The 21,047-nt window shown below is 35.9% G+C and overlaps 1 protein-coding gene across 8 annotated transcripts; it reads right to left on the bottom strand.

Annotated features, from left to right (window-relative positions):
• Nucleotides 1-356: 356 nt before the first annotated feature.
• On the bottom strand, nucleotides 357-5,331 carry LOC110632930 (protein ASYMMETRIC LEAVES 2). 8 transcript variants are annotated; one of them, XM_058128803.1, is made up of 3 exons: nucleotides 3,359-4,219; nucleotides 2,550-3,248; nucleotides 357-489 (listed from the first exon to the last, which is right to left on the bottom strand). In XM_058128803.1, exons 1-2 carry the CDS (start codon nucleotides 3,359-3,361, stop codon nucleotides 2,568-2,570), a joined length of 684 nt encoding a protein of 227 aa, XP_057984786.1. In that variant the 5' UTR covers nucleotides 3,362-4,219; the 3' UTR covers nucleotides 357-489; nucleotides 2,550-2,567. The 8 variants fall into 8 exon arrangements, with proteins under 8 accessions (XP_057984786.1, XP_057984787.1, XP_021636999.1 ...); XM_058128804.1 differs by lacking the exons at nucleotides 357-489; nucleotides 3,359-4,219 and adding exons at nucleotides 515-1,975; nucleotides 4,615-5,331; XM_021781307.2 differs by lacking the exons at nucleotides 357-489; nucleotides 3,359-4,219 and adding exons at nucleotides 515-1,975; nucleotides 4,565-5,329.
• Nucleotides 5,332-21,047: the final 15,716 nt, after the last annotated feature.

Raw genomic sequence — 21,047 nt, 5'->3', positions numbered from 1 at the left:
TTCTTTGAATTTGAATTTTTCTTTTAATGATTGCCTTTGAAATTATATTCACAAATCCGGAGAGGAAAATTTCAGCATATTGCAAATTTCTTTCACATTATGCAAAACTAAAAAGAAAATTCCATAAAGAGAATGAATTTCTCCCAGAGCATTTATTTTCCATGGAAGAAGAAATAAAAATAAAAATGCTGAAGGAAGCTTTAGCAAAGCGTAATAGTGACTTCAGGCTTCGAGGAACATGTATGCCACAACGGCAAGTAGGCTTCATAGTTTAGAAGCACAAATTCAAGTCAACAATCAACAGAAAAGTTCATCAAAATCTATGTTTCAGGTTCCTACTAAGGTTACTATAGTAGCAATCCACCTAGCTTGACCTGCATGTCTGAAGATGGACAAGACGATGACCAAAGTTGTGCTGACTCTTGGGTAACGTCATTGATCTCTGAGCTCTCTCAATTAAAGAAGGAAAAGAGCAGACATTGTAAACAACTATACTAAACAACAAAAGATAAAACTGACAGGAATGAGTTCGCTCACTTTGACACAAGCTCCACAAATGGCCAGCAATACCAGAGAGCAAACATGGGTTTTAAAGGCAGGAATCCATTGTCAGCATGTAACAGATCATCGAGCCAAAATTATAAATAATATATCTAATGTGTGTGCAAATGTCCGAACACATGGAGTGGGCAAATTTTCAACCCCCAAGTTCATGATTCATGAATGCAATAAGACGAGTTTTATGATGTTATAGACGGCATTCAAAGAACACTTCTCCAATTCACGCAAGCACTCGCAGGCAACGGCTCGCGTCTGTCAGTCCAGGCCATGGTTAGACCGATGAATAACAGTGAGAAGCAGCTCAGCGAAACCCTCGGTAAAACCGAACGCGGAACTTGTTAAGCGCGTCGATGGAGAAAAATTCAAGTGGTGGAGACCATGAACTACTGCATTTTCAAGACGAAAGTAATGCCTGTGGTTGTGGCGGTTTTGTTGGAAACAAAGGAAAAGGAAGCTGAAAAGGCACTAATGCGGAAAGCTTTGTAGGTAGGTAGAGGGAGAGAGAGAGAGAGCTGAGAATTTGCAGATGAAGGAGGGAAATAACAGGCCACTCCCGCCTTTCAAAGGCATTTTTGTCATTATAAAAATTTATCACAGTTAAAAGACGTTAGCAACTTTGCCCTCATCTTAACAGAAAATTCAATTTGTTTAACGGAGTTGAAACTCAAGGGACCTAATCGCTACCTAAATTTAAAATAAAGATTAACCTGTGAATTTTACTAAACTTTAGGGGCTGACTATAAATTATTCTCATTGTATAATTCACTCATTAGTTAGATTTACTTGTTTCTATACCTCGCTAGTTTATATCGTTTTTTTTTTTTCATCTCTTAATTACAAGAAAGAAAATTATCGAATCTAAATCTAGATTTTTCAAAAAATTTAATGGATCTACTAGAAAATTGATAGATCCACTAATTACTCTAGATATGTGCAAAAATTTAATCAAGCATTTCTCACAAACAGCTCTACTTGGGATTCCGAACCATATCATAACGCAGGTTCATCATTTAAATAAAGCAAAATACAATAATCCATGGTTGAAGCATCAACTACGAAACAAAAGAAAAAGAAAAATGTAGCTTCAAATTGTAAATAATGTTGTTGTCCATTTAACTGTTTAAAGAGAAAATTTCAAGAGGGTGGAAATAACAAAACCAGTCCATGCCTGCCATGGCACATTTTAAGAGGCAGAAAACCCCACGAACTACTGGTGTTACTGTAATGCTGGAGAAGCAAGTACATTTTTGGCATGGCAAACATATATTTCCTTGAGATGATTTTTGATGGTTGAAAGAGGGAAAAAGTAAAGAGATATGTAAACTCGACATAGAAAAATTTGTCTATGCAACGGCTGTCAAGTGAAGATAAAATTGCCATCTCTCGTTTGATTGATTCCATCAATAGTACAGGCCTGCATATATATTATATATGTAACATCAAAACTAAGAAAGAACGAGGTATCGACACAAATCCTATGGATATGTACGTATTATATTAATTTATGTACATATTGTGCCAACCATTTCCAATTGAGCAACGTCTTTCTCGTTTCTCCAAGTGGAATTATTTGCTATTTAAATCCTAAAATATTAAATTGATAGTAAATTTATTTTATGATTAATAACTTAATATAATGATGGTAAATTTCATAGTGCGTGTTAGAAATCTTCTCTTTAAAAATTTTTTGACATATGAAGGATGCATATGGAAAAATTTACCAAAATTTAGAATTAAACGGTCAACATTTCATGTAATTTAATGCTTGATAGTTATTTCCCTCAACAAATTGATTTATTTTCCTTTTTTGTTTATAAAATTAATTTCAACGGATCGAACAGAAAATTTATATTTAATTGGATTGGTAAATCGGTAATTTTCTTGGGCTCGATATCATTTTTTTATATAATTTTGAGTAATTCTAGATAAGAAAAAATCATATAGTAAAATAAACAATACTGATATTATGTGTTGGAAAACAAACTAACCAGGCAATAATCAGAAAATCAAGAGGGATCAATGGTGCGGCGGTCATCTCCCGCAGCAGCCCTGGGTTGCTGGAACTGACTCAGCTGTCCAATACTTGCAGAGACATTCATGGCCAGAAGGCTTGCATCGTAGTTGTTGGCAGTATCAAAGCTCCTCATCATCTGCTGCTGATCCCTGGGAAAAAATTGGTGGTGGTAGTGGTGGTCCCTTCCCCCACCGCCAGCTCCGATTAGATTGATCCCAATGTTCTGAGGATGGTGGTGGTGATGATTATGATTGTGTGTAGTAGCTGTGGCTGCAGCAGCCGCTGCAGCGAATAGACCGGCATGGCCAGTGATGCCTAGGTTCTGATATTTGGAGAGTTCAGATTTGGCACAGCTTAGATCCATCTGCAGCTGGCGAAGTTGGTGCTGCAAAAGAGAGATGACCCCAACGCAGCCGTAGACTGGGTCACGAAGACGCATATCGGCCTCATATGCCAAGGAATTCACGGCATCCTCTCGCTGGGAGGGGTGCAACTCGTTTAGTAGTTTTGTGACATTGCTTGCTCCAAACACTTTGTGCACGTTGGCGAATTTTTGGGGCTGGTCCGGTGGAAAATAGGGGGCAAAGACGCATTCCGGTTGGCATTTTCTCCTCAGGAACTTGCAGGCTGCACATGGAGAATTCGATGACGAAGCCATGTTCCCCCTTCCCCTCTGTCATATATAAACATTGCATATGAGGTCAAACAATATTATCAAAGCGAAACAGTAAGAACATATGTAAATTAAAGTGGGAAGAAACCCGCAAGTCATGACAGATATACCATAACAATTTAGGGACGATCAATAAACCGAGTTTTGATTTCAGTTAATGTATTTTATGTAGGGAGAAGTTTGCTCTATAAGCGCATAAAGGGAGAATAATAAAACTTTAATATATATGCAGAGAAAACAAACAAATTGTACAAAGGATGAAATTAGTTGTGAGAGATCTGAGAACAAGAGATAAATCTATGGAGCATCAGCAGGGCGGCTGAAATGGCTAGTTTTAGGGTTTGGACTTGTGTTTATGTAGGAGATGAAACATCTCAAAAGACGAGTAATTTAATCGAGACAAGCTATACGTGCGATTAATGCAAGAAAAAGGGTAGTAGGGTTGATGGCTTTATATTTGAAGAAAATCTCTTCACTCACGACACTTTAGAATGGAAAGATTACCCTTGCAGGATCTGTGCCTATAATTACTGACTTCTCAATCTCTTCTGATTAAGGAATAAAAAATGATAATCTCCCTAACTTCTCTGGAAATTCAGAGATCTAGATCAGAAAGGGCAGCAAATATAAATTACGCAGCTAATGGAAGATTTGCGGTTAGCAAAGTGATACATATCTCTTCTCCCTCCATTGCTTTAATAGTTGGGGCCACACCCAGAAACCCTAAGTAACTACTAGTAGCTGCTGTGCCACTGCTGAGAGAGAAAGGAAGGTTGCAGGCCGCCTGACCGGGAAGGGACTTTTGGAGGGTTGATTTGAGAATGGAATAGGAAGGAAGGAAACGAGATAGAAAAGAAGGTTGATTTTAGTAGATTGGATCTCGTGTAGTAAAGTTTTGTTTCACTCTTTTCAATGGAAAGGTTCGGGAGCAGATCTCGCTTGAATTTTTTCCATTGGTACATTTTTATCATTTTTACTTACTCATTTTTCTGTAAAGATGAGACCTTTGAGTGAGAAGGACATATGAAATATCTCGGGATGAACCACAGCTGCCATATTATAGAAAACTTGAATCACATACCGCAAATGAAAGAGAAAGAAGGTGAGAGAGAGAGAAAGATATGGAAAGAATAAAAGAAGCCTCTGACTCGGACTGTGGGAGATCTTGGGATTAAGAATTTGCCTAATTCTATTCTTTTTGTCTTTAAACTTTGATAAAAATAACATAAAATAAAAATATACACATATATATTAGTTTAAAAGAAAATAGCAACAAGAGAAGAAATGCATCTGTATGATTGATAAAGAAGTAATACAAGTGCAAGTAGGTGCGTGAGCAGCGTGACTTCGACTTCTACAGTCAAACCTTGTTTCTTTTTATTCTTTTCTTTCTTCCAACACTTTTGCCGCTTTTATGATGGTGGAAAGGATGGAGATATGGATCTCCTCAGACTTGAAAGCTTTTCACGCCTCAGCTTCTCTGTATGTTTTGTCTTTCTTTAGTTTATCTTTTTAGCTTGCAACTGGAAAGTCGAGAGATGAAGCCCTCCTTTATTGCCTTTGTGGAAACTCAAAAACAATATAGTTAAGGGTTCATGCAAATTTGTCTTCTTTTTTGCTCTCTTATCTCTTCTACTTGTTCGCCGGAAACAAATGGCAAAGAATATGCATATAAAGATGATGGTGAGTGGGCGTGCCTAACGCATGGGGGAAGAGAGAGAGAGAGAGAGAGAGAGAAAGGGATGAAAAGTCAGTTTTAGTCTTAGAGAGAGAGAGAGAGAGAGAGAGAGGGAGAGAGAGTGGTAATATCAGCAAGGAAGAAGGGGAAAGTCCCCCAGAAGCAGGGGCTAGGGAGACGCGGAGAAAGCAAAAACAGGCCGTGAGTGTGAGTGTGAGTGAGAGAGAGATAGAGAAGAAGAAGAAGAAGAAAGGAAGAGAGAGTAGAGTGATTGAGAGTGAGAGGATGTGTTTGTTTTTATTATGACTCCCTACTCAGACTCATCAGAGATTTGGAGCATGTTGTGTTGTTTTGACATGACATTTCCTCCATTCTCTCTCTGTACACTACGCTACTAGTATCTGGTACACTAGTACCATCTTTTTCTTCCCTTCTTTTTCATAGTTAATTGCATTTAGGCTTTTGAGGCTGTGCATCTCATCGTCTGTGCCCATAGCCACTCTGTTAGAGTGGTAAATCCACATCTGTTTATGCAACAAAATAATATTATTATAATACTAAAAACCTCGGGGAAATAAACAAGAGAAATAGTAGTTAAAACTATTTCATTTTTTGATGCCAAAAGATACAAATAAAACTATTTCATTTACTTCGCCCTCTTTAGTACATAACATCATTTCATTTTAATGTATATTTGGGGTTCCATTCCATGCAAGTAATTTGCTAAGCCAAATATTCAACAAGGTCTGACCTCAATCAAATTTATGCCAGTTAAATCTACTACAGGGGAATTTCAATAAATCTTAAATCCTAAATCCTAAACTTTAATCTCCACTTTATACCTAACCTTTAAACTCCTAACTTGTAACTCTAATCCAAAAATGGCTGATGCTTAATCCCTGAATTGCTAATGTGTAATCCCTAAACTACTAACCCCTAACTCTTAAACCAATTAACAATAATCTTTAACACATTAATCTTTAACCCTTAACCCCAATCCGTAAATCGCTAACTGTTAACTCCTAATCCGTAAATCGCTAACTGTTAACTCCTAAACCACATAATCCCTAACACTAATCCTTAAACTACCTAATAGTTGATCCTAAACCCTAAACCACCTAATACATAAATTGTCTAACTCCTAATCCTAACTCCTGACCCCAACCCTAAGCCTCTAACTCTTAAGTTCTAAACCACTAAAACCCTAAACTCTAAAATGCCAACCCCTAATCATAATCCCTAAATTGCTGACACCTAATCCATAAACTACTAACGCCTAACCCTTAAAACCTAAAACCAAACCCTTATGTAATTGTCCGGCTCACTAGCTAGTATTGTCCGCAGTGTTCTAAGACTACTTAATTTAAGTCTAGGATCTCTCCCGTGCTTTGCCGATGTGGGATTTGCCTAAGGGACCTTTTCTCCCCTCCTTTTGGTTGTCTGCATTGTTCCAAGACCACCCAATTTAAGTCCAGGATCTCTCTCGTGCTTTGTCGATGTGGGATTTACTTAAGAGACCTTTTCTCCTCTCCTTTTGGGACTTAGCGTCCTCGTAAAGGTTTATCCCACCATCACTCAAGAGGCCACGGGGAGTGCTCTGATACCAATTGTAACGGCCCGGCCCACTGGCTAGTATTGTCCGCTTTGACTAGGCCTCATGGATTTATCCTTTGGGCTTCTGCACCTAAAAATGTGCTAATCAGTGTTCTAAGACCACCCAATTTAAGTCCAGGATCTCTTCCATACTTTGTCGATGTGAGATTTGCCTATAGGATCTTTTCTCCCCCCCTTTTGGGACTCAGCGTCCTCGCTGAGGTTTGCCCCACCATCGCTTAAGAGGCCACACAGAGTGCTCTGATACCAATTATAGCAGCCTTAGTATTGTCCACTTTGGCCCAGCTCATACTAGGCCTCATGAATTTGTCCCTTGGGCTTTTACACCCAAAAGAACGCTAACCAGTATTCCAAAACCATCTAATTTAAGTCTAAGATCTCTCCCGTGCTTTGCCAATGTGATATTTGCCTAAGGGGGGAAGGGGGGGAGAAAGGTCTCCTAGGCAAATCCCACATCGGCAAAGCACGGGAGAGATTCTGGACTTAAATTGGGTGGTATTGGAACACTGGTTAGCGTTCTTTTGGGTGTAAAAGCCCAGGGACAAATTCATGAGGCCTAGTATGAGCTGGGCCAAAGTGGACAATACTAGCCAGTGGGCCGGGCCGTTACAATTGGTATCAGAGCACTCTGTGTGGCCTCTTGAGCGATGGTGGGGCAAACCTCAGCGAGGACGCTGAGTCCCAAAAGGGGGGAAGAAAAGATCCTATAGGCAAATCTCACATCGACAAAGTACGAGAGAGATCCTGGACTTAAATTGGGTGGTCTTAGAACACTGGTTAGCACACTTTTGGGTGTATAAGCCCAAAGGATAAATCCGTGAGGCCTAGTATAAGCTGGGCCAAAGCAGACAATACTAGCCAGTGGGCCGGGCCGTTGCACCTTAAATTACATATAATCTTACCTCTAAATTGTTAACTCTTAACTTTAATCCTTAAATTGCTAACGCTTAATCCCTAAACCACTAATGTCTAACACCTAAAATTTAACACCTAACCTGCTAACCCTTAAATCACCTGGACTCCTAAGCCTAACCCTAAACACCTAATCCTTAAACCCTAATTTTTAAACCACTAATGCCTAACCCTAAACACCTAATCCTTAAACCCTAATTTTTAAACCACTAATGCCTAACCCTTAAACTACTAGTGCCTAATCTTTAAGCTACCTAAGAACTAACCTATAACACGCTAATCTCAAACCCTAAACCTGTAGACTCCTATTTGTGTGACCTTGTAGGTATATGCATTGAGACCGTGAGGAATCTGATGATGAAAAAAATTGTATGACTGTGAGATATATTTAGAGGCATTAAAAATGGATAATCATGGGTGACATGTTTTTTGGAAAAAATAATTTTAAAAAGTAAAAAATAATTAATTAAATAAAATTTATTTTTATTTAAATTTAATTTTGAGAATTTATTAAAAGAAAAAATTAACTAACCTAATTGGGTTCTGTGGCTCTAATGAGGCCTGGTGATGAATTTTGATTAAATAAACAAAAACTTACTATTTTTTTATTGTATTAAATAATAAGTTTTTCTTTTTAAAACTTCTTAAACCTTCTTATTTTGGGATTATATAAACTTATTTTATAATTTTTAATCTAAACCCTATAAATACTTGACAGAGGGAGGAGAAAAAAAACAGAAAAAAATAAGAACAGACTTACTTAGCCACGAAAAAGAAGAGACTCTCTCTCATTGCCCCGTTTCTTTCCTCTCTTTCCTTTTCTTCGTTCTTACGTCAAGAAAGTATTCAAGATTTTATTAAGGTGATAAGTGATAAATATTCAAGAAACATGTCATATGTTAGGTTTTCATGATTATATGCTTCTAATTTATCTCATATATTCATAACATACATGTTATGTGGTAAATTTAAGGGAAATCAATAACTTTGCACACATCTCTTTTCAGGGTTCATGTTTTTATTAAATTTCATGCTTTTTTCATTTTTGCAAAAATTTACAAAAATTATATTTGTGTTCTTCATGAAATTATAATAATTTTAGGCTCAAAAATTACTAAAAAAAGCTTCTAAATTTGAGTTAGTTACGGCTATTCAAAATTGGGGTATCTGCAAAATTCGATTTGTAGAACAAATGGTTTTTAGGGCCTACATCTTCCTCAATTTTTAATCTTTTTCTATGTTTCTTGAAGCAAAAATAAGTTTAGGATCTTTGCTAACTTTTCCCTTTGGTTTCATATAAACACCTTTTGTGCTTTGTGAGATACAATGATTTTAAAAAGCAGTGTCAATTTCTCTAATGTGAAACAATAGTGAACATCAATTTTTGTAAATTATTAAGTGAGGTTTGTTAATTAATTATTAATTTTATAATTTTTTATGATGTATTGGCATGCTTATGGAATTTTTGTGCAATTTTTGTACATGTTTTGATAACATTAAAAATTTAAATCTCAAAATACTGTAAATTTGTCTAGATTTAGAAATTTTATGTTGGTTTATAATTTTTTATTTTTAAGTTTTAAATTGTATTTTGATCTACTTTTAATGTTGTATATGATGTGATATGGTGTTATGAAGTTTTAGAATTAAGTCAGAAGACCCATGGCCATTAGGTAGTTTTAGCCAAATAGAAGTCTAAATTAATTAAGATATAAATGTTAGATTTCAATATAAATTGTTATTAGTTTATTTCATATTATAAATAAAATTGGTAAGTAGCCTAAGGTAAGTATTGAGAAATACAATAAATGTGTGGAGCTTACGTGTAGCTTAATGGGAACAATACAGGGATAAACATGCTATACTAGAAAAGAATACCCTTTTTCAAGATAGTTTGTCCTAATGATAACTACAATTATTTTAAGATAAATATTCTTAAATTTTTAAAATAACAATTTTGAATACAACATGTGGTAATAATAGGATTTTATTGGATAAATAATAAAAATTAATTTTGTTTGCTTTTTTAACCCACTTTTGTATGAAAATTGAATTAAACAAATATTTGTAAATTAAAATTAATTTTGTTTGTAAAAAATAAATTTTGGCATGTAAATAAATTAAATTAACTCTTTGGTAAATTATAAATAAATTGGTATGTTAGAAATAAACTATTTTAGGTTGTAATTATTTGAGCCTTGTGTGTTTATTAGAATAAATAAATTAATTAGTTAAATAGAAACTCAAGGTTATTTGTAAATTGAATTTATTTGTTAATCAAATTGTCAATAATTAATTAATTTTAGTTATTATAGGGAGTAATTGTGCATGAAAATTGTTTATAAATAGTAACCCCTATTTGAATTATTTGTGTGTGCAGGTTTAAAAATTGTATATTTAGGTAAAAAGTTTAATAAAAAAATAATAAATAAGACTTTTAGAAACATTAATAGAAGACTGGCACTCAAATTAACGAGGTTAGAACAGGTGTAAGGGGTGCCTAACACCTTCCCCTTATGTACCCACTATCCCAAATCTAGACATTAAGCTGTGGTGACGATGGTTATGGAACCTTTGTAAGGAGTAAGTTGCCATCCATGACCTTATCGAAAAATTATGTGCATCAAGTAAGTCCCTTCAATTGTCCCTGTAACGATTCAAACCAGGGTCCATTATTGGTACTAGGGATCGGGTTAGCTTGAGACTATTGGAACACGTAGCAAGCTTGAAACCTGTGAAACATACATATATTCCTATATCTCATCATCTTAATATACATCAAACCACTGCACCTTGGTCTTTTCATCCTTGCATAAATATTTATACATGATAATGGTTCATAATTTGAACCTTAACATACATAAGATCCAAAGTGTAATAGTCTAATATGCATACCCTCAAATGGATTTACACAATATAAATATCATTATACATTAAATAATTATTACATTTTTCCTTCAAGCAGTAGCACAATATAATCCATCATGAGTTATATGTTCATCTACCCATACATCATATATAAAAAAGGGCTAAGACTACCCTGAAGCTTTCTCTTCGAAGAACTCTTCTAATCATGTAACTCTGCACTTAGGAGTTAGGGGAATGGAGTAAGCTTACACAAGCTTAGTGAGTAAACTAACTATTATTAATTTCATCATTCATTCATACATGTGCAATGCATTATTCATGTGGATTTTCACTTCATAAACATTTCACGTAAGATGGATATTATTTAGTACACACAACTTGTTATTGTACCTCAACACCCTTTTTCTGTCAAAATGAAACTCACTTATCTTACCTTTCTATATCGCTTTTGCTATTTTCACCAGTTCAGGGTCTTCAAGCTATTTCTCTATTATTTATCTTAGGTACACTGGTGTCACCTTTATTTGAGCTATCCAGGTACCCTTAGCTAATAACTCCAGCTGTAACCCTTCTCCAATCAGTTAGTGCAACTCTTTCAAGATGGATTATCTTTCTACGGATATATATGCCCAACTGCCAAATGATTTTTGATTGAGGGTATCTGCAACAATGTTTGCCTTTCCTGGATGGTACTGGATTGTACAGTTATACTCACTTAGTAGTTCTACTCATCTTCTCTATCTGAGATTTAGCTCTTTTTGCTTGAAGATGTACTAGAGACTCTTATAGTCTGTGAAAATCTCACATTTTACTCCATAAAGATAATGTCTCCATAATTTTAGAGCAAAAATTATAGCCACTATTTTTAAGTCATAAATGGGATAATTAGCTTCATGCTTCTTCAACTATCTTGAAACATATGCTATTACTCTTCCCTTCTGCATAAGAACACATCCCAAACCCACTCTGGGGGCATCACAGTAGACATTGAAATCTTTGTTGCCTGTAGGCAGAGCTAGTACTGGTACTAAAATCAGGCACTCCTTATGCTTCTAAAAACTCTCTTTACATTCATCACTCTATTCAAACTTTCTATTCTTCTGAGTTAACTTAGTCATTAGAGTAGCTATCTTAAAGAAATCAGGTACAAATCTCCTATAATAGCCAGCCAACCTAAAAAACTCTTGATCTCTATCACTGTGGTTGGCTTTGGCCAATCTACCATTGCTTCTACCTTCTTAAGATCTACATTGATTCCATTCTTTGACACTATATGCCCTAAGAAGGATATACTCTTCAGCCAGAACTCACACTTAGAGAACTTAGCATACAACTTACACTCTCTTAGTGTCTGAAGGACTATTCTTAGATGTTGCGCATGCTCTTCTAGACTTCTAGAATATGCCAAAATATCATCAATAAAGACGATTACAAAGTAATATAAACACTATTTGAATACCCTATTCATGAGATTCATGAAAGCAGTTGAGGCATTTGTTAACCCAAATGGCATTACAAGAAACTCATAATTTCTACATCTAGTCTAAAAAGTAGTCTTTGAAATATCTGACTCCTTAATCTTCAATTAGTGGTATCTAAACCTTAAATCTATTTTTGAAAAATTACTAACTCTAGCCAGCTGGTTAAACAAGTCATCAATATAGGGTAGAGGGTACTTGTTTTTTATAGTTACCTTGTTCAACTATCTGTAGTCAATGCACAGCCTCAATGATCTATTCTTCTTCTTTATAAATAATACTAGAGCACCCCCAAGAGAAGTATTCGGTCTGATGAATCCCTTATCCATTAATTCCTATAGTTGTTCCTTTAATTCTTTTAACTCTACAAGGGCCATTCTATAGGGAGGAATAAATATGGGTCTAATACCAAGCGCTAGATCAATTTCAAAATCTATCTTCTTTTCAGGTGGTAGACTAGGTAGTTCTTCAGGAAACACATCTGAAAACTCTTATACAATGGAAACTAATTCCGGTCCACTTCTGTTCTTCACAACTTCTCTAACATGGGCTAAAAACCCTCTACATCCTTTTCAAAGCATCTCACTAGCTTGTATTGTGGAGATCATCCCTTTCACTGCTAATGTCTGATCTCCCTGGAAAACTACCTCCGACCTGTCTAGTCCTCTGAAATTTACTACCTTGTTTCTACAATTTAAGGTGGCATAATTGGCTAAGAGCCAATCTATCCCTAGAATGACATCAAAATTTGTCAACTCTAGGACCACCAGGTCAGCTAGAAAATATTTATCCTCTACCATCACTGGACAAGCATAATAGATCACCTCTATCACTGAAGGATCACATTTGGGTCCACTGACAACCAGTGGACATTGCAGACTCAAAACTACTAAACCCAATCTTAGAACCACTTTGGGGTTAATGAAAGAATGGGATGCACCAGGGTTAATCAAAACATGCACATCAAAACTTCTAATGTAAAAATTACCTAACATCACAGTGTTGGAGGTATTGGCTTCTTGTTGTGTCATGGTAAAGATCTGTACTAATGTTGTTGAACCCTTTCCTTGAGAGTCTACTATAGAGAAAGAAGAACCTCGTCCTCTTCCCTATCCCCTTCTTAATAAAAGACCCATGAAAGTATGTCTTACCACCGGTTGAACCACACTGCCTGACCCAATCTGCTGCTGTAAAGCCACCCTTTTCATGTTAGGACACTCCCTAGACATGTACCCCTCCTGACCACATCTGTAAACATTGGAAAGTTCCAACCTATAAACTCCTTGATGAGACTTCCCATATCTAATACAATTAGAGGTATCTGAACCCAAACTAATGTCGTCTCTCATCCCAAGGCCTGACTTGATTCTGTTCCATAACTTATTCTTCTTTTACTTCTTGCCAAACTTCCCTCCTCTATCTTACTTAGTTCCAAAGGAAGAAATAGTCTAGATTAGATGATCAAACCTCCCTGTATCTGTAGCCTTAGAGAATGCGAATTGCTTGATTTTTGTACTTTTCAGTTTTAGACTCCCTTCAATTATAGCCTTAGCCTCCATCTTTCTTGTAGCATCCACTATGGAATGGAAGCTGTGGGTTTCTACAGCCAAAATCAATGAAGGGTATCTAGAGTGCAACCTTTGAGTGTACCTCTTCACCTTCTTTTAATTTGTAACATACCTTTGACCCACATACTGTAGAAGTTTAACAAACTTATCCATATACTCATCCACACTTGTATCTGTAGTTTGTCTCAACTGTTCAAACTCCACCACCTTGATGTGGCTCAACCACAAGTGCACGAGTCATTCAAGTAATGTAGATAAAGATATCATTTCCTCAAAAGATTGTGTTAATGATTGAATTTTTGATATAAAAGTTTACTAAGCTAAACCAAATTTAGACTATGAGTAATTAAATGAAGAATTTGAAAATGTAAAATATATGTGCAATTTCAACAAAGAAGTTAATTCAATGGCAAGTATCACTAAATTGTAAGAAATAAATATAGCGAAATGAAATATGGCAAAAATCAAAGTAATAAGTAATGAAAATCAATTAATAAATTAACAATAATAAAAGGATGATTCTGGAGTTTAGGGGTTGATATTCAAGCTATTTTGGGAATTCAAATTGATTATCCAGCATATGGAAATCGTAGATTTCAAGGAGATTAATTCTTAAATCCTTTGAAGACTCTTTTGAGTGGGACAAAGAGTTCTTTAACTAACTCAGTCTTACTTTCATGGAGTTGAAATTAACTAAAACCCATTAGGTTCCTTAATTAATCTATTAGCCCTCTTAATCCTTAGTCTATTTCTAGATCCAAGTTAATTAAGTTTAATTTCTTGATTATATATCATTGGGTTTTCTCCTTTCGGTACTTCAACCAAGGATTAAGAACAATAAATGGGATTCTATAGTAAGCACGTCATTAAGCACACAAGAAATAGATAAAACCTTATAATAACTATAAAATCTGGATAAATTAACTCAAACCCACAAAATATCTTAAATATTACATACCAACTCCAAAATCTTAAAAAAATTACTCACTATCCATATTTAATACAAAGGATTCGAAGCAAAATAGGAAATAAATTTTGAAAATAAACTAAGAACTAAGAAACCCGATAGAAGAAGTGTAGAAAATGATGAAGAATAGAAGAAGATTCTGAATCTGGTTCAGAAATGGGAAATGCTAGCTCCTGCTTTATTTTCCTTCCTTTTCCAAACTTTCCTACTACTTCTTACAGCTAAAATGGGGTAAAAATCCCCATTTACATTCTCTAACAAAAGCCCTAAAAATAGTGTGTGTGAGGTCACTGTTCACGTGGGAGAATTTCCTTTTTAGCTAATTAATAAACATGTGCACAGGCTATGCGGTTTGGTTATGCAAGATCTTATGCGAATTTGGTAGCCTCCAGAAGCTTCTCGTGAAGTTGCACCTACCGATAACTCATTAAGTACCCTACAAGGGATTTTAAAACAATTTTCTTATATTTTGGAAGTGGTGAGCATTTTGGCAGGAATTAAAAACTATTTATTTAAAGTTTAAATATTAGTAAAAATTTTTGTCCATTTAAATTTTACCGCAAATTTTATAAAAATTTTGACAGAGTTCCATTTGTAATTAGAGAAAACAGTTCTTCAAATACCTGAGAAAAACACTTCCAAAAATTTTTTGCAACTCCCAACCTCCAATAAACCTCAAATCAACTCAATTCAATTCACTTCAAAATAATTCCATAATCCAATCAAAATTTATCATCACAAAATATTTAATAACTTCATTCATAAGACATAAAGTATGAAATTCACAAGTACAAATATTAATTTACAGAAGGAAATCCAAAAATAATATTATTACAATTTATTACAACTGCTCAACTTTACATTGATATATACAACATTACTATATTTACATCAAAATTAACTACAAGGGTATAAAATAATACCCGTACAAAAAGATCAGTGTGGTCCTAAATTCAATAGCAACTCACTCTACTGCTTTTTCCTTGCTCTTATCTGCGAGAGCAAAATAAGCTATCGCTGAGTATAAAAATGCTCAGTGGTACATAATAAAAATTTAAAATATAATACATAAATCATTCATTGATGAAACACAATTTAAATATTTCTCAATCACATTTCACAAATTATCAAAACTCAGAATAACGCAATTTAGTCAAATAATTTAATAAACATAGTGTTGCCAAAATCATACACAACTTAAGCCATGACACAAAATTTCCGATCAATGCCGTATTGTACACCACGACAAAGCAATCTACAACCCCATTAATCGAAATCAATGAGGGAGGTGGCTAGCTAGCTAATGAGTACTCATCCGATCTCGACCTCAACTGGTAAGCCAGAGAGGGAGGAAAATAAACGATCTCAACCCCATAAATGGAGGAGGAATAATGTGATACTATCATGCTAAGTGTGAACACAAAAAACTATTTAAAATAATTTATTCAAATAATTTATTGGAAATCTAGTAAATTTCTCAAAGTCATATCCACAATCATAAATGGCAACACAATTCATATTTAACTCAAAAAAATCAAATTTTCAAAAATCATATATTTAAAAAAAAAATTACTGTGCACAGACCTGACGTGAATCGCCTCTAGGCCTTGACTCAGTCTCTCCGAGCTTCCAAGTCTTTTTCAGCTAAAACACACAGTTTCATAGTGTTTCAGTACCATATCTTAGCATAAATCCAAAAATAAATTTAACTTCACTTTTACCTAGCTTTATTGTGCTAAACTCGAGGTTCTCGAAATTTTTGTGTTTCGGGTTACTATTCACTACACTATTCAAGTCAAATTATTGACTTTCTAAAGCTTAATAGGTATGGAAACTCCAACTTCACCCACATACAACATTTGGTCATTAATTAACCATTTTTCACTTCACAATAGGTCAAACACACCATTTACTCATTTCTCCAAATTTTGCCTCAAAACCCTAGGCCTCCAAACCCTAATCACACTAATTTATTGCATTTAATCACAATTTAGCATTTCAATCTTACTACCACTTTCATACAAGCTTACTAACAATTTTAATTCATTCAAAACACATCATATTCTCATACATCCATGGCTGGCTAAAATTTCCTTCGGTCCTCTACAATTGTTTTCTTTTGATTTTAATTAAATTTCTAGGTTACTCAAACCATAAACATAACCAATAAACTAAAATTTTCAATTTAGATTGCTTACCTCACTTTGATATCCAATCTTCAATTTTTTTCTCCTCTTTTCTTCTTTCTTTCTTGTTAATTTTCTTTCTCAAGGGAAGGGAATAAGGTTTTATGAAGTGATTATGAAAAAATTTGGGATTTGGTAAGGGTTTTAAAGCTTGAAGACAAGCTTTAATGGAGGTTCATCAATGGTGAGGGAGAGGGAGATGGGAGGCGGCAATAAGAAAAAAAAGATGACCCAAAATGATTTTTTTTTCTTTTTATTTCTTTTATGTATTTTAGCTTATGGAAGACTCCAAAAAAAAATCAATTTAATTAATTATTAATTATAACACTTATGGCATCATGCATGATGTCATGCATGATGTCATCTCCCTACACCTTTTTACTTTTTCATTTCCCCCTTTTTTTTTAATTAGTTCTTTAATTTAATTCTCGATTCCGAAATTTTCTTTTCTCCGATTTTATTTGACAGTTAGGTCAGGAGTCAGCTCTCGGGGTCAATTGACCAAATTGTCCCTCGCCGGTTCATCCCGATTTGCAAATAATTCCATATTTCTTCCGACTCCCTGACCTAATTATTTGACTGGCTTAACAGTTATTTTTCGTGATTTTCTCTTTTCCACTGTGTTCATAAGGGTCCTAAGGACCGCGGCGTCACATTTTATGGTTCGAAATTTGAGTTTAAAATGACTTCGCAGTCGTTCTCGAGGAGGTCACCCATCGCTGTTGTAGAAGTTTTGGCTTAAATTGTGAACTGTATTTATCTCTTTGTATTTTAAACAGTATGCAAGTACAAAGTATATATAAGCTAGTTACAGATAATAAAGATAAGAAAGTATACAATTGAATTTTAAATCTGATATGATATCTAAACCACTTGAGAGAAGTATATGGCAATATCCAAACTGATATCCGAATACCCCCCCTCAAGTTAATGGCGGTAAAACTTGGAGCTGAAGCTTGTCACGGTGCTTGTCAAACAAAAGTTGGCCTAAAGGCTTGGTTAAGATATCTGCTACCTGATCTTCAGAAGAAAGAAATCGAACTTGGATTGTACCATTGGCTACCTGCTCTCGCACAAAGTGATAGTCTAATTCGATGTGTTTGGTGCGAGCATGGAATACTGGTTTGGCACTGAGATAAATAGCTCCAACATTGTCACACCATAGGACAGTAGGCTGTGGAAGAGGATAACCAAGTTCACGTAAAAGAGATTGAACCCACATAACTTCAGCAGTGGCATTGGCTAAAGCTTTATATTCGCTTTCTGTAGAGGAGCGAGCTATTGTTGGCTGCTTCTTGGACATCCAAGAAATCAAGTTGGGACCAAGGTAGAGAGTAGATTGCACAGGTGCAGGACCCCATACATCCGAATGTATAATTTCAAAGGGAGCTTGACTAGTATGTGAAACAGACGCTAAAGGAACTTTGGACATTTTGCCTAAAAGACATGATGAACAAGGAGACATTTTATTTGCGATAGAAGGTAAACGAAAATCATTGATTATTTTTGAGATAGTTCGTCGGTGTGGGTGACCCAAACGCCGGTGCCAATCATCCATTGTAAGGTGTTCAACAGCCATAACTTGCTTAGATGGATTCTGAAATTTGTAAATACCGTTTTCACTTGGCCCCGGCATTCCGCAGGTGACCTGGTCCTTAACACAAAAGAAATTTGGCCAAAATTCAAAGAAACAATTATTGTCAGTGGTCAGCTTTTGGACAGAGAGTAGATTCTTCACTATGTGCGGCACACATAAGACATTTTGTAATTTTAGTGAACCAGTTGCAGAAGGTATAGATGCAGTACCTGTGTGAGAAATAGGAACACCATGTCCATTACCAACATAAACTTGATCATCACCCTTGTACTCATGTGCAACACTTAGAGTAGACATATCAGGTGTAATGTGGAAATTGGCTGCAGTGTTAGGAAACCAAGTGACTGGTGCTGGAGTAGGTTGCTGATGTGAATGAATAGAATGATAATTTACTTGTGGAGAAGACGTACGAAAACCATTATTGAAGGAAGGATTGAATCGCCTGCGACACTTATTAGCGGTGTGATTTTTAAGACCACAAATCTGACATGAAGCATGAGGCCTAAAATTGTTATTGATGAAAGAAGAAGCAGGACGTGCAGGTGTTGGCAAGAGAGGCGGATTTAATGAAGATCGACTAACAGCGTTGACAGTAGAAGGTTCATGTGCACTTTTGATTAAGATTTCATGGGCTACAAGCTGCCCATACAGTTCATAAAAAGAAACAGGTTCAGTCCGAAGATTCAAGGCAGTGATTATAGGATGATATTCAGCTCCTATATTCCGATAAATGATAGCATTGAATTCTGCAGGTTGAAGAGGTCGACCTGCTGCTTGTAGTTCGTCAGCTAACTGCTTTGCACGATGAAGATATTCAGAAACAGAGAGATCATTTTTCTTCAACTCCTGGAGCTCAATGTGAATTTGGAGCTGTCGATTTTGAGAAATTGGGCCAAAAGCTTTGGCAAGAGCTTGCCAGATCTCCAAAGAAGATGACAGCCCAATAATATATGGAAAAATTTCCTCAGTAATGGAGGAAAGCAGCCAACTTAGGAGCATTTGATCTTTTTGAAACCAACTTTCATAATCAGGATTGGGGATAGGTTCAGAGGTAGTGGAACTAACAATAGTTTTAGGAGGAGCAGTGAAAGTGCCATCAACAAGTCCTTGTAATTTTTGATAATTAAGTAGAGGTAAAAACTGAGCTTTCCAAGCAAGATAATTCTTGTTGGTTAGCTTGATAGAGAAGGTGTGGTGATCAGATGAAGGAGAGGATGAGAAGGATGAAGTCAAGGTGGACGAAGTGGCTGAAGAGGAAGAACTCATGATGAGAACAAAAGCTCTGATACCATGTAGAAGTTTTGGCTTGAATTGTGAACTGTATTTATCTCTTTGTATTTTAAACAGTATGCAAGTACAAAGTATATATAAGCTAGTTATAGATAATAAAGATAAGAAAGTATACAATTGAATTTTAAATCTGATATGATATCTAAACCAATTGAGAGAAGTATATGGCAATATCCAAACTGATATCCGAATAGCTGTGACTCTCGGCTCATTTAACTTCTTATGTTCTGTTTTTCTTATTTATACTTAACTAATTGAACATTACTAATTAATTGTGTTTATGGTTTCTCTAGTTATCTTAAGTATGGTTCTAATTCCCTTAATTGTCCGGACAGACACCGGTCACCGGAACAGTGAAATATACCAGGCTATACAAATAAGGGTGTTACAATTCTCCCTCCCTTAAATAAAATTTGTCTCGAAATTTTACCTGGTATCAATCTCTGAACAGTTGTGGGTGTTGTCTCCTCATGTCCTCCTCTCGTTCCCAAGTAGCCTCCTGGCCCGAATGATGGTTTCACAGCACTTTTACCAATGGTATCTGCTTGTTCCGTAGCTGCTTCACCTCATAAGCCAGAATCTTTATGGGTTCTTCCTCATATGTGAGGTCTGGATTTACTTTAATTTCTTCTACTAGTAGTACATAAGATGGGTCTGATCGATACCTCCTCAACATAGACACATGGAAGACATTATGTATCTTCTCCAACTCTGGAGGTAGTGCCAAACGATAAGCCAAAGGACCCACTCTTTCCAATGCCTCATATGGCCCGATAAAACGAGGACTTAGTTTCCCCTTTCTGCCGAATCTCATAATCCTCTTCCAAGGAGAAACCTTGAGGAAAACTTTCTCACCCACTGCATACTCAATATCCCTTCTTTTCAAATCAATATAGGACTTCTGACGGTCTGATGCAGCTTTAAGTCGATCTTTGATCACCCTGATCTTCTCCTCAGTTTGATGGACAATTTTGGGTCCAATCATCTTTCTTTCGCCCACGTCATCCCAATACAATGGGGTTCTACATTTTCTGCCATACAAAGCTTCATATGGAGGCATCCCAATGCTTGATTGGTAGCTGTTGTTGTCAGCAAACTCAATCAAAGGCAAGTGTGTATCCCAACTACCCTCAAACTCAATCACACAAGCCAGTAGCATATCCTCCAAGATCTGAATTACAATCTCAGACTGGCCATCTGTCTGTGGGTGGAATGCAGTACTGAAGTTCAATCTAGTTCCTAGGGCTCTCTGAAGACTACCCCAGAATCTAGAAGTGAACCTAGGATCTCTGTCTGATACAATGGATACTGGCACTCCATGAAGTCTCACAATCTCATCAATGTACAACCTGGCTAATCTATCTAAACTGTAGTCCATTCGGACTGGAAAAAAATGAGCAGACTTAGTCAGTTTGTCAATAATGACCCACACCGCATCATGACTCTTCTGTGTCCGCGGAAGTCCCATTACAAAATCCATTGTTATTCTCTCCCATTTTTATTCTGGCACTAGTAGTGGATGTAACAACCCAGTAAGTACTTGATGCTCTGCCTTTACTTGCTGACAAGTCAGGCATTTGGATACAAACTCTGCCACATCTCTCTTCATACCCATCCACCAGTAATGCTCCTTTAGCCCTC

Source organism: Hevea brasiliensis, chromosome 10, assembly GCF_030052815.1.
Source record: "Hevea brasiliensis isolate MT/VB/25A 57/8 chromosome 10, ASM3005281v1, whole genome shotgun sequence".
Lineage (NCBI taxonomy): Eukaryota > Viridiplantae > Streptophyta > Magnoliopsida > Malpighiales > Euphorbiaceae > Hevea > Hevea brasiliensis.
The sequence above is the reverse complement of the archived record's forward strand: the minus strand, read 5'-3'. Positions and strand labels throughout refer to the sequence as shown.